General features: G+C 37.9%; 1 protein-coding gene and 1 pseudogene across 1 annotated transcript; both read left to right on the forward strand.

Annotated features, from left to right (window-relative positions):
* Nucleotides 1-228: 228 nt before the first annotated feature.
* Nucleotides 229-1,918, forward strand: LOC148908491 (uncharacterized; annotated as a pseudogene).
* Nucleotides 1,919-6,630: 4,712 nt separating this feature from the next.
* Nucleotides 6,631-8,122, forward strand: LOC148908492 (uncharacterized). Its single transcript, XM_089035894.1, has 2 exons — nucleotides 6,631-7,602; nucleotides 7,745-8,122. Exons 1-2 carry the CDS (start codon nucleotides 6,631-6,633, stop codon nucleotides 8,120-8,122), a joined length of 1,350 nt encoding a protein of 449 aa, XP_088892020.1.
* Nucleotides 8,123-12,613: the final 4,491 nt, after the last annotated feature.

Here is a 12,613-nt window from a genome sequence, read left to right on the forward strand (position 1 = left end):
TGTTCAATATATTGATTATGGTACACTCTTTGCTTCTATTAAATGGCATATTGGCAATTTTCAATTATTATTATCTTATCTTTTTTGCACACCCTAGTTTTATTATCTGTTATGGTCATAAATTATGTCTATCCGTCTGTCATCTTGATTTTAGTGGTTGCATTCTGTCAAAACATTATTTTATGTTGTACATACTGTTGTTTCATACTTTCACGGGTCCCTTTAGGTATAATATTTGAAAACGAGAACAAAACAGAAGGGATGACAAAAATCCTTCGAATACTCCATAACAAAATACCGCTCAATATCAATGAACAGGGTGATAAGATATAAGACAAACAACTACTAATTGGCGACCAACTCAGCATTGATAGAGCTGTTAATGCCATTGAAGCTGTGAGCAATGGCTATACAGAAGAAGCACGACTGGATGGACTCATACCTGGAATTGCTGACTGGCACACTGGTATGAAAATACTCGAGGTAATGTGAAATGATGTTTAAACTTATTGAGCAATGGTTTGAGTAATAATAGTTCACATTTTATCTGGTCAGAATTAACAAATAACCACAACCAAACATTCTGAAATTGGTGTTGTTTTGTGAAATGGGGTTGCTAGTCAAATAATACGACTAAATATTATTAGGTTGGTCATGTGAAAACATGTTAATAGCACGTTAATAACATGTTTTCAGGTGAGCAACCTAATAATATTAAGTCATAAGCAGATTTAAAAAATAGTGGGAAACTCAACATGCTGTACCAAAACTATAATTTCAATAGAAACGTTCGAGATTTCTGCCCTTTCCCACTCATATTAAAACCCCTCTATAACATAGATCTCACTATAATATTTTATCATTTTATAGATGTTGTACAGGATTTTCTACAATCCTACCTCTGATGATGACCCACGTACCATGTACTATGATAGAAATCTCATCAACAGGAGAAATGTTAAAATTGAGGTAAAAAAGGCCTACAGAGCAAACAAAGACTTTCTTATTACTGAGGTTAAAGCATGGGTTGTTGCTTCTGCTCTTAAAACATTTGATATGGACTTTCTACACACTCAGCCTAAGTCACCTCCAATACCTACCGATTTAAAATCAAAAGGATAATTTGATCAACTAAGATTCCTACATAGTCTCCGCTATGGTTGTTGATAAATTCATTCTACAGAAGGCAGCTGTAAATGGCTTGGTAGACATCATTATCACAACACAAGAACAGCAAGATCTTATTGACGCACAGAGTGTTACAGAAAGTGGCCGGTATCCCTGTCGTTTCAAAGGCTGTAATAAGTCATATAGACATGATGGAAAAAGACACAGGAAACAAGAAATGACCCACGACCCACAACCTCCTGCCCCAGAAGTCAAACTCACTAAAGAACAACCTGATAAAGTGATTTCAAAGTCAAAAAAGGATGACATGTACGACTACAATACTGCCCTAATGAATGAAGGACTATTCTTTATGAACTTTTTAGACTCTGTCTCTTAAGGAGATGGTAAACAAAGTAAAAACTATGCACTTTAATGTCTATATCTTCTATTTCAAGTGTATGCATTGCTAACACCATGAGATGCACATACATTAATGTGCAACAGAGGTGTCAATAACCATGGTGTTCCAGGTGCTAACATCGCCCAAGACTTAGAAGTTGAAATGAGCAATTTTCATCTAAATCAAGCAATAAAGAACCTTGGAGTCAATGTGACTGAAACTGCGGTAGCTCGTATTTGTAAATCCGAACAATCATGTAGAAAGCTGCTATCTGTTGTCGACAAAGAATTTATAAAGAAATCAAGGGTATCTTACCACAGTAATGGCAGTCCTAAAGACGACATTTGTGAAATTGTTTGTAAACTGGATGAAAACGATGCTTTTATCCAGAAGGAAAATAGACACTAGAAATTTTCCAGGATTTGAAAGAGACCCTTCAAGTGGTATCGGTATGTCTAAACTGTTTAAGTGGATAAATAAGCACACAAAAAAATGTCGACCTGGGGCTTAAAGCAAGATCAAAAAGGAACATCAAAAAGGTACATTTTTTGACATACAATTTTAAAAAGATCAGATATGAAACATATTTAATGCATGTATATACTTTGAATCTATTTCAAAATCTCATTGGCATCAAAATTTCATTAAGAGTACAAATAGCTTGTGAAATTTATACCACTGAATACATATAAGTTTGCTTTTACATGCTTATAAATATTTTCTGTTTGAAATTAAAGGAGCTTGAAAACATATTGGCAGCAAGTGTGACCTCTTCTAGTATAATGGAAGCACATTGTGATGAATATATACCTGAGAAAATAGAGTATGAGCCAGACATCAACTTCTTAAACAAAAGTTGTTTAACAAAAGTGGATGCAGAGACACAATGCACAGTATTACCAAAAAGGACCATTGGCACTCAGACACTCTCCACTTCCAAATGTAACAAGAGAACAGGTTACAGCTCCTTCAATCAGAGAGCAGAGGACCTCCCCTCTATTACTCTGCGTTGGAGGGTCCTGAAGGGGGTTCCTAATCCCATTTCCAAGCCCAACATTTACCCAAATCCCAGTTCAAATCTCTTTATTCTTTGCCCGAGTTATGTTTTGCTAAAACCTTAATCCAACTCCCATTTTTGATGGTTTTTTGTTTATGAATCCCAGTGCATGATATCCAATTTTCCCAGCACCAAACAAGGATAATACCAGCACTCATTTTACCCCTTCAGGACCCTCTAAGTACTAGCTCGGTTCAATCACAAAATGGGTTGGGGAATAAAATCAAACGCAGGTCGAAAACGTCTTAAAGAAATACAGAAAGACCTATCTTATGGCCCAGTTTAACATTGGTGAGCAGACCGGGCATAAAGTTGATCCTGTAACGACATCAAAAAAAAATAAAATAAAATAAAACTGTCATCGCTTATCACCACCGCAAGTACAGGAGTGGCGCAGCTCAAGGGGGTCGAACTGAAAGCATTTTTGGCCTTCCTCAAAGTCCTTGAGGAAGGCCAAGAATTCTGATGGTGTCAGTTTTTTTAAGTCCTGATGGTTTCCTCACATCTAAACAAGTGGTATAAGGTTTTTTTCACGATAGCCAAAGAAAAAGGTCGACCCCGCCGAAATAGATGCACAAGAAGACGACAAGCTTCCAGAAAAGGCTCTGGACAAAATGAACAAGGAAGTACAGAATGCCCTATTAATACATCACCCCATATTCGTGGATGTTTAGTCGCGTAGGCTCGAGTTGGTCGACGACAGCATTTTTTGAATTGACTGTATATTGAGTGTGAGCTTGCTGTGAAACACGTGGACACCAGCAAAAAGGATAAGAAAAGAAAAGAATCCTACATTGACGCCACTCGTCCGCACACATCTTTTCACAAGAAAAACAACCATTTCAACTAAAGCCGTTTTATAAGAAAAAAATATTTATACCGACATTATTAGTTTTTGTTTCCTAAATTAATACAATATATATGACGCGAGTAGATATTGATTGGGATTTATGTGATAACTTACCGATACCGAAATCACTCGCGTAACTCAAGGGCGGATCCAACGGAGGGGTCCAGGGTTGCGGACCCCCCTTTACAACTCGTTATTTCCCTTTTTTTTTAAATACGACATATTACAGATAATTTTCTTTTGAAAGTCATGACTCTTATGTAGGTTTATAAATTGAAAGCCAAATCAAGTTGTTTGCGTTCTGAAAGTTTACAACAAATATAGCGGTATGTATGACCTCAAAAGTAACGTCACTGATTGAATGTAGTTTTTGGACCCCCCCTAAAAAATATCCTGGATCCGCCTTTGAAACTAGACAAATGTTACCTAAGGGATCACACACAATACGAGGGCGTATAACATGAGCCGATCTATTATTTTTGATGCGTTCGTGAGAAGAGCAAAGTTTGCATTCCTATATTACATAAATTTGTTATGCATACAAGAGGGGGATATTGTTTTTGAAAGAAAGCATAGTTTAAGGGGCTTCGAAATTTAAGTTTAGTCCTTAAGAGGGGTAGTCCGTAAATGTCACCTGAGGAGTGCAGAATGCGAAAAATCGAAATCGTTCAAATTTTGTCAGAATATAGGCCTTAGTGAACTAAAACTGTTGTGTAAGTTTTCCTTCGATCGGTTAAATATTTTAGGAGAACCGCGCCGAAATCCATTTTTCAGGATCACTTCCGGTTTCTGCACGCGATTTCACCCCATTCCAAAAAGCCCTAAAAATCACAAAATTCCTTTGAATTTCTACAACAAACGATATAATTTTGTAATTTTGGGATACTAAACCTCATTTAGGTGGATTTATCAATCACTTTGCATAAAACAAAAATATTTTATCGATTTTTACATTATTTTCAATATTTTGAGCAATTTTTCTTACCCTACATTGCAAGGTCAATATCTCTAATGGTACATCGATTTACACAAATTAACTATTATAGGGGCCACTAGCAATGCTTTATCTTGATTTTTATCAAATAAAATTTTGGGGCACTCGAAAATTCGAATTATGGCAAGACGAAACGTAACCCCTATTTACGCATAAAATAATGACGAACTTAACTCGCTAGCGGTCACGCTTTATGCCGAAGGAAAATTAATTGGTCCATTAAACCGCTTATTAATACACAAAAAACTCAATGGAGTAAAAGATACAACCTTTATTGACATTCTGATAAATTTTTAAAAGATTTGCTGAGATATTTTCTATCGTTTTAAGACAAGCATGCTCAGTATCATTGTCGTGTGACTCGATACTAAAGGTTCGATCCTATGATTTTCGGTAATTTTCGGCATAGAATGGCTTTATAAAATTTCAATCACAATTTAACAACCTAACTAATAAAGTATAAACACTTTGTACCTTATCATACTTGATTTGTAGAGAATCAACACGTTGAAGACAGCATTACGATCCGAATAATATCTCAACAATCTGAACAGTCAAACCCTTTGCAGGATGACGTGACTACCACAGGCAACCCGTCACGGCTACGGCTAGAATTCGATTTATTTAATCGTTTCATTTCTGTTTTTACTTTCCTTTTTATACACTATTCTCGTCATTTTGTTAGGACTGTATTGGTTTTCCACGGTAAGCAGAGGTACTTCGCGTCCATTTTTTCCTTGCTCGTAGTGTAATAATAAACAAAAATGTAATAAGTTACCATGTAACAAAGCTTTTTGCAATCATTGTTAGTTTTGTGAATGTTCTAGCTATACGTATGTTGATCGCGCCCAGGGAAGTCTTGACGGAATATTATTTAATCTTTACATAAGTGCAAAGAGGTATTAATCGATGGGCACTTTAAAATCAACCTTTCGACCTAAGGACGAACCTCATGACATAAAAGGTGAGTAAAAACCAGTGGTTCTACTTCAGTTCTTAGTTGCAATCTTATTATAAAGTTACTAATTCATTTTATGTACGCAGTTATGCACTAGAAACGGTTCCATTTGTGCGAGATTATATAAATGGCTGTATGTGGTTACTCCTGCCATGTTAATGGCTCCTGTGGCTCTAGTCTTTGCAACCCTGCGGATCTCGAGTGTGTACCTCTTCAAGACTGTCACAAAAATATCAGAGGACATCTCAGGGCTCTGGATATAAGAGACTCAGCCTTGAAAACTGAGTCAGATCTTCTTTTAGCCCGAGCTGGTAAGATTTCGTTTGACTGAAGTCCTATGAAAAGACATTACTGCGTTAAAGCCGTTATCTACGTTAAAGCCGTAATCTACATCTACATTTATTTAAGACCATTAAAGGGGGTACCCATCACAGATAGTCTGTATCATATGTGTGTACTATGTGTTGATGAATAACTAACTGAAATTTCCTTTTTATATCCCCCAGGCTTATTTGATACCGACGAAGGTCAATTGAGGTTAACCGTGTGTCCTAGACATCGTGAAAAGTACGGGACTAGGTGGCGCTGTAACAAGAGGACCTGCTCTATCCCCGCTCATTTGGCATTTCATAAGTCTAGCAATCCCAAAGGAGACAGAGCTATAACGTCCTTACAGTCTAAGATCTTATATGACTTTTCTAACTTTTTGGTACCTGTCGGCTCGCGTGAGTATACCTCTTCTATGCCTCTTTATGGGCAGATCTAGGATTTTAAAGGGAATGGGGGGGGGGGGTGGGGGGGACTTACTATACTATCACAGGGCAACTCGCGCCAATTCCACAGGAAACCTAAAACAGGCGGGTAAAAGTGAAAAACTATAATGTTTCAAATTGTTTGATTACAGTTGTTTTTACACCAAATAAGAGTTAAAGTATTCTTTCTTTCTTATCAAAGCAATATGTAAACGATGTCGGGAGCACATATCATGTAGGCTGGAATCCTCACGGTCTTCTCATGATCTAGACGATCTACCGACACATGATGTCACGCCACAAATCTCTGAGCCAGTCCAAATATCTACTGATTCCAGAACTTTGGATGAGCACGAGGTTAGCTTAAAAGTCGAATACTTTTTTCCAGCGATAAATCCGATCGCTTAACTAACAAATAGCTGCATTTTTCTATTCAGGATGTAGGTGTAAAAAGTGCTGAGAGCTTGAGCAGCGACTCACTAACAGGGGCCATGGAGCAGCTGACTATTATGGACGACCCCAGTGTCATTCTTTCTGAGAGTGGCAGTACAGGTAGTACTGTTTCATCTGATGGTTACAAAGGTCGTAATCTAGCCTGTTCACGAAAGAAGCTCAACGAGTTTTTGAGTGCTTGTGGGAGATCAGATCAAACAGTTGGTCAACCGAAGAAGGCATGGCATGACATGAGCATGCGTACTAAAAAGAGTCATGTCTCCAAAGCAGCAAGTGCGATTGTGTCAGCGCTTGAGGTAATCACGCCAGGTGATGCTGGGAGCCTTTGGAATGCTGTTCAGTCTTCCCACATAGTAGAGGAGACTCTTGGGGTCCAATCTCCCATCGACATTAAATATCTAGAGGCATTGGCTGAGACTTACCGAAATGCCGCTGGCTGGGATACAAGAAGGCAGGTACTGGCAATAATGGCAGACTTGGTGCCACTGACTGAAATTCAAAAGTTCATACCAGGACTCACTGAATATCGCTTCAAAGTTGCCCGGCTACACATCTTGAAACATGGGCGTGACGCTGCTGTTCCAATCAGTAGAACACCTAGAGTTCGAATAGATGATTTGCGACTTGATCATTTCCTTGAATTTATAACCAGCCCACAGGTAATACAAGACTTGCCGTTTGGCCAGCGGTATTTGCGCCTATCTAATGGAAGCCTGCTGGAAACACCAAATGTAATAAGGTCAATGATTCCGGCAAGAATCTGTGCACAATATCGTCAGTACTGTGAAGAAAGTGGAATAAAACCATTCAGCGAAACAACTATGAGACGGCTGCTTACAGTATGTACTGCGACAGTACGCAAGTCTTTGCAGGGATTAGATTATATATCTGCTGATGGTGCTAAAGCTTTCGATGATTTGATTGACGTGGTCTCAACGCTAGAAAACAATGGACGCGATCATTCTTGGGTTTGTCATTGTGAGAAGGCCTTGAAAGAGGGAAAGCAATACATCAAGACTGACTACAAGGTAAATAACAGAAGTTGAAAGTCATCGTAACAGTCCTGACTATTCCGCAGCCCCTAAAGCCAAAAATGAACATAAAGGGATGTTTAGCCAGTGAAACAAAATTATAACATTTATTTGTACATTTGTATGCATTCTTTCGCAGGTTCACGTTATCGAGACTAGTAGCATAGCAGACCACTGTCTGTCACATGCTCTAAGTGATCCTAAGTATACTCAGCTTGGCACCACGTGCAAACATCAACATGACCATCAGTGTTCATCTTGTGAAGAACTCAACTCAGTTCTTGACGAGATTGAGACAGCAATAACTGACTCTGCTAACAGCCTAACACCTGAGCAGTATGATGACATCACCTACACTTTCAGACAAGCAGTTGCAGCTATCAAATCTTGGAAAGCGCATCAACTTCGCTCCATCCAGCAAGATAAAGCGCGGATTGAGTTGTTGAGTAAACTGGAGCCAGATGAAGTCTTTATTATCACACAAGACTGGGCCATGAAATTCCTCCCGCACAAATAGTTGGAATAAGCACCCTCAACAATTTCCATTTCAAGGCAAAAGGACTAACCTGCTGGAAGGCTTACAAAATAGGAGAAGGAAAGATGATTACCTGGTCAAACTTGCAAGGTCAGTAGTGGGATCATATTCAACCGTGTATAAATATCTAAAAAAAATTGGGACTAGTATTCTGTCAACCGTTAATTTTAGTTTACAGATCTTACATGAATCGATAATGAATGTCTGTCTGTCAGTCAGTCTGTCTGTCTGTCTGTCAGTCAGTCAGTCAGTCAGTCAGTCAGTCAGTCAGTCAGTCAGTAAGTCAGCCAATCAGTCGCTCCAGTCATTAAACCAGTCAGTCGATGAGTCAGTCAATCAATATCAATTAGTCAATCACCCAGCCGATCCGAATCAACCAAATATGATTAAACGATCAACCTCTTATCAATTAATTCACTCACATCCGTATTTATGTATGTGTATTTGTATTTTTTCTCTATATTAAGTTCCAAAGACCCTGAAAATAGAGACCTTTGACAGTTCATTTAGTGAGGGTGCATTCATCGAGATCAACTCAAAACAAAAAACCAAGAAGTCGTGCAAAGTGGCAGAAAAAGAAGATGAAGAAAGCGAAGACGATTGTACAGAAAACAAGCTGTTCACCTGTCCAATCGAGGGGTGCATAAAAGTGTTTCAACGGTACTCGTCGCTTGACAACCATTTACAATACGGTAAATGTGAGCTAAAAGAAGAGAAGGCCAGCTTATTTGATAAGGCTAAAATCATGTATCATGATAAGCTTCTTCATGGCCAAGGTCCTCAACCAGAATTGAGACCAAATACAAGTGATGTCATACCCACCGAAAAAGAAATGCATAAACGAGGCTGGGCACTGAAAACGTCCAAGAATTCCGCACGTTTCACAAAGAAACAACGACAGTATCTAGATGAAATGTTTTTTAGAGGCCAAGAAACTGGGCACAAAATGAATCCCTCAACTGTCGCGCGAGATATACGATACGCTAAGAATTTTGATGGTTCGCGTCAATTTAAAGTGGACGAATTCCTCTCACCAAGCCAAGTGCAGTCCTATTTTTCTCGCAAAGCTGCCAAGCTTAAAAAAGCAACAGTCGAAGAGCGGGTGGCCATGGAGAATGATGATAAGGTTGAGGAAGAAGAGGGGAACAGTGATGGCGATGAAGAGGATACGGCAGCTGCTGAAGATGAAGCTGCACACTCACGAGCTCGCAGTACGATACTGGAAGAATGCAACCTACAGCACCCTATTTTGTTTGAATCAATGAACCTTTGTCAGTTATTTGCAAGTAGCAAAATGTCTAAGTTGTCCATCTCCTTACTTCAGCTGATCTGCGAAGAACTGGAGTTAGACACTTCAGAAATATCAGCACGACGCAAGGCACCCTACATAAAGATCATCAGTGATGTTTTAAAAAAATGCAGCTGTGTTTCGTAGTAATATCGTTGCAGACGTAAGCCATGTTCACATGTTTTTGTGTTGACTGCGACCTCCCTTTTAGCTTTGGATACATTAAAAAACGTTTTATCTGAAATAGCCCAAGAATGTGGGCAATATAATTAAACAAAAATTTTAAAAAAATAATCATATTTTATCATATCATCGTATCGCAAAACGTCCTTCTTTCGTTTTGCCATAGTCAGCGAGAGATTCGTATAACGCCAAAATGTCACGCTCCCACCTCAACTCCCCCCACCCCACTCCCTCCCTCTTGGATCCACCTCATTGTGGGAGACCAGAAAAAGCGACTTAGTAGTGCCATTATTAACAAATAAATGTGTTTTGTTTAAATTTGCTACGCTCCATGTTAAAAATAGTTCAGTTCGCTTCTGTCATTTATACCTGTATATCATATTTTTAGAGCAGTCAAAATGTTACCATTGCGGAATAAATTCAAATTCCAATAAAATTTGAAAAATCCCTTCAAAACACAAGATGAATACTTTACTCCTAAAAAGTTGTATAGAATCCATTGTAAAAAGAAAACCATCCAAATTATCGTCCAACCCATTGGTACGAGTTTATATCTCACTAAGTAATGACGGGTTGCCTGTGGTAGTCACGCCATCCTGCAAAGAGTTTGACTGTTCAGATTGTTGAGATATTATTCGGATCGTAATGCTGTCTTCAACGTGTTGATTCTCTACAAATCAAGTATGATAAGGTACAAAGTGTTTATACTTTATTAGTTAGGTTGTTAAATTGTGATTGAAATTTTATAAAGCCATTCTATGCCGAAAATTACCGAAAATCATAGGATCGAACCTTTAGTATCGAGTCACACGACAATGATACTGAGCATGCTTGTCTTAAAACGATAGAAAATATCTCAGCAAATCTTTTAAAAATTTATCAGAATGTCAATAAAGGTTGTATCTTTTACTCCATTGAGTTTTTTGTGTATTAATAAGCGGTTTAATGGACCAATTAATTTTCCTTCGGCATAAAGCGTGACCGCTAGCGAGTTAAGTTCGTCATTATTTTATGCGTAAATAGGGGTTACGTTTCGTCTTGCCATAATTCGAATTTTCGAGTGCCCCAAAATTTTATTTGATAAAAATCAAGATAAAGCATTGCTAGTGGCCCCTATAATAGTTAATTTGTGTAAATCGATGTACCATTAGAGATATTGACCTTGCAATGTAGGGTAAGAAAAATTGCTCAAAATATTGAAAATAATGTAAAAATCGATAAAATATTTTTGTTTTATGCAAAGTGATTGATAAATCCACCTAAATGAGGTTTAGTATCCCAAAATTACAAAATTATATCGTTTGTTGTAGAAATTCAAAGGAATTTTGTGATTTTTAGGGCTTTTTGGAATGGGGTGAAATCGCGTGCAGAAACCGGAGGTGATCTTGAAAAATGGATTTCGGCGCGGTTCTCCTAAAATATTTAACCGATCGAAGAAAAACTTACACAACAGTTTTAGTTCACTAAGGCCTATATTCTGACAAAATTTGAACGATTTCGATTTTTCGCATTCTGCACTCCTCAGGTGACATTTACGGACTACCCCTCTTAAGTGGCTGGGCCGGTAAAAAAATAAGATTCTTGAGGAGAACTCTTCATCCCCAATGGTCATGGCCGCCAGTGGTCACGCAACGCTTTCGTGGTTTTGTGTAGATGGCCGTCACTACACCTAGAATTCATGATTTGTGAAGCGTTAGAGAGTAAATGCTGCTATTTTCTTCAGAAAAATCCCTCAAATTTGCTAAGTATTGATGTCTAAAACGGCTTATAAAAGGTTTGAAAAATATTATTTTAATTTTGGCAGTCATTTACTTGCTAATTTATGCAAAAACGATCCTTTCTGAAACAACGTATTTATGCATATTTGATCGATCGTAGAAGTTTAAAAACACATTTACCTAAGATTTTGTGCACAGGGGTTAATGTTATATGATAGGGTATCTAACTTCAAAGTATGAACAAAATCGATTTTTTGACTGTTGCCACCTTATGTCTGATTTTTACGGACAGCCGCTCTTAAGTAGCATGACAACAGTAAGTGTCACATGCCTTGGACACCATACATTTAAGTGGAATTCACAGCCAATCATACGGAATTTACAAGGCGTTGTGTTTACAATCCACGAATAACACCCCTGAAATCACGAAATCATGCCTCTATTCGTTTGCAATTCACAATAAACTTCCTAAAGCCACGGTACAATACTTTAATTACAATGTTCGAGCTGATACAATCAAGGAAAATCTCTTGGAAGAGGTTCGAAGCATTCATCATGACCGGATCTGAAACAAGTTGAATCGAGTCTGGCCCATCACTATACCGGATCACGCTATCGATGCCAAAAATGTCAAAATATCAAAAACTAAGCTAACCTTATGTATTAGAAGGAGCTTAAACGTGTTATAATATTATATTCTTGGAATATCTTACCTTAATTTCACTCATTATTAAACACGGTGCCATATCTAAATGGACACTACCGCGACAGACATTGAAAACAATGAAGAATGCGTGACATGCACACAGGAACCCCAAACACCGCGTAATCACTCTTGTGTTCTACCAAAAAGAATGCGCTTTATTTTGTTAAGTCATCTAGTTGACAATGTTAATAAACTATCTAGCTTTTTACGTGTTTCTATTTGTAAAAATATTTGTTCAAATTAAATTTTGTTTTTAAAAACATTTTAGCTGCGCAGTCATTCCAGAAGAAAGTGATTGTGCGTAAATATCTTAAAACAAAGTAGTTATGAACTTCTGCAAAAAGTTATTAAAAACAAAATAAATTCACATTGGTCAAAGTGGTTGTCATGTTTCATATAAAACATAATTCCAAAACCTTTGCCTGGACAAGAAGTCCGGGCTGTCTCTACGCTGTTGCTTCTCGGTCTACAAAGTTAATGGTCCTTGATTAAGACGCAGGCGCGAAACACATACTATAATTCCTGTTTTTGTCTCTCTACTTTCATTGTATGCAATAGTAGAAATCACCAAGCACTTA

The sequence above is a fragment of the Actinia tenebrosa genome, unplaced genomic scaffold, assembly GCF_029948245.1.
Source record: "Actinia tenebrosa isolate PJP-AT-01 unplaced genomic scaffold, QUT_ActTen_1.0 PGA_scaffold3__52_contigs__length_22856419, whole genome shotgun sequence".
NCBI classification, from domain to species: domain Eukaryota; kingdom Metazoa; phylum Cnidaria; class Anthozoa; order Actiniaria; family Actiniidae; genus Actinia; species Actinia tenebrosa.

What these genes read in the sequence shown, in the direction of transcription:
- LOC148908492 (XM_089035894.1), top strand. Translation starts at nt 6,631, where the DNA reads ATGGACGACCCCAGTGTCATTCTTTCTGAGAGTGGCAGTACAGGTAGT. An exon ending in ACATCAAGACTGACTACAAG is followed by an intron (nt 7,603 to 7,744) that starts GTAAATAACAGA and finishes ATTCTTTCGCAG; the next exon opens with GTTCACGTTATCGAGACTAG.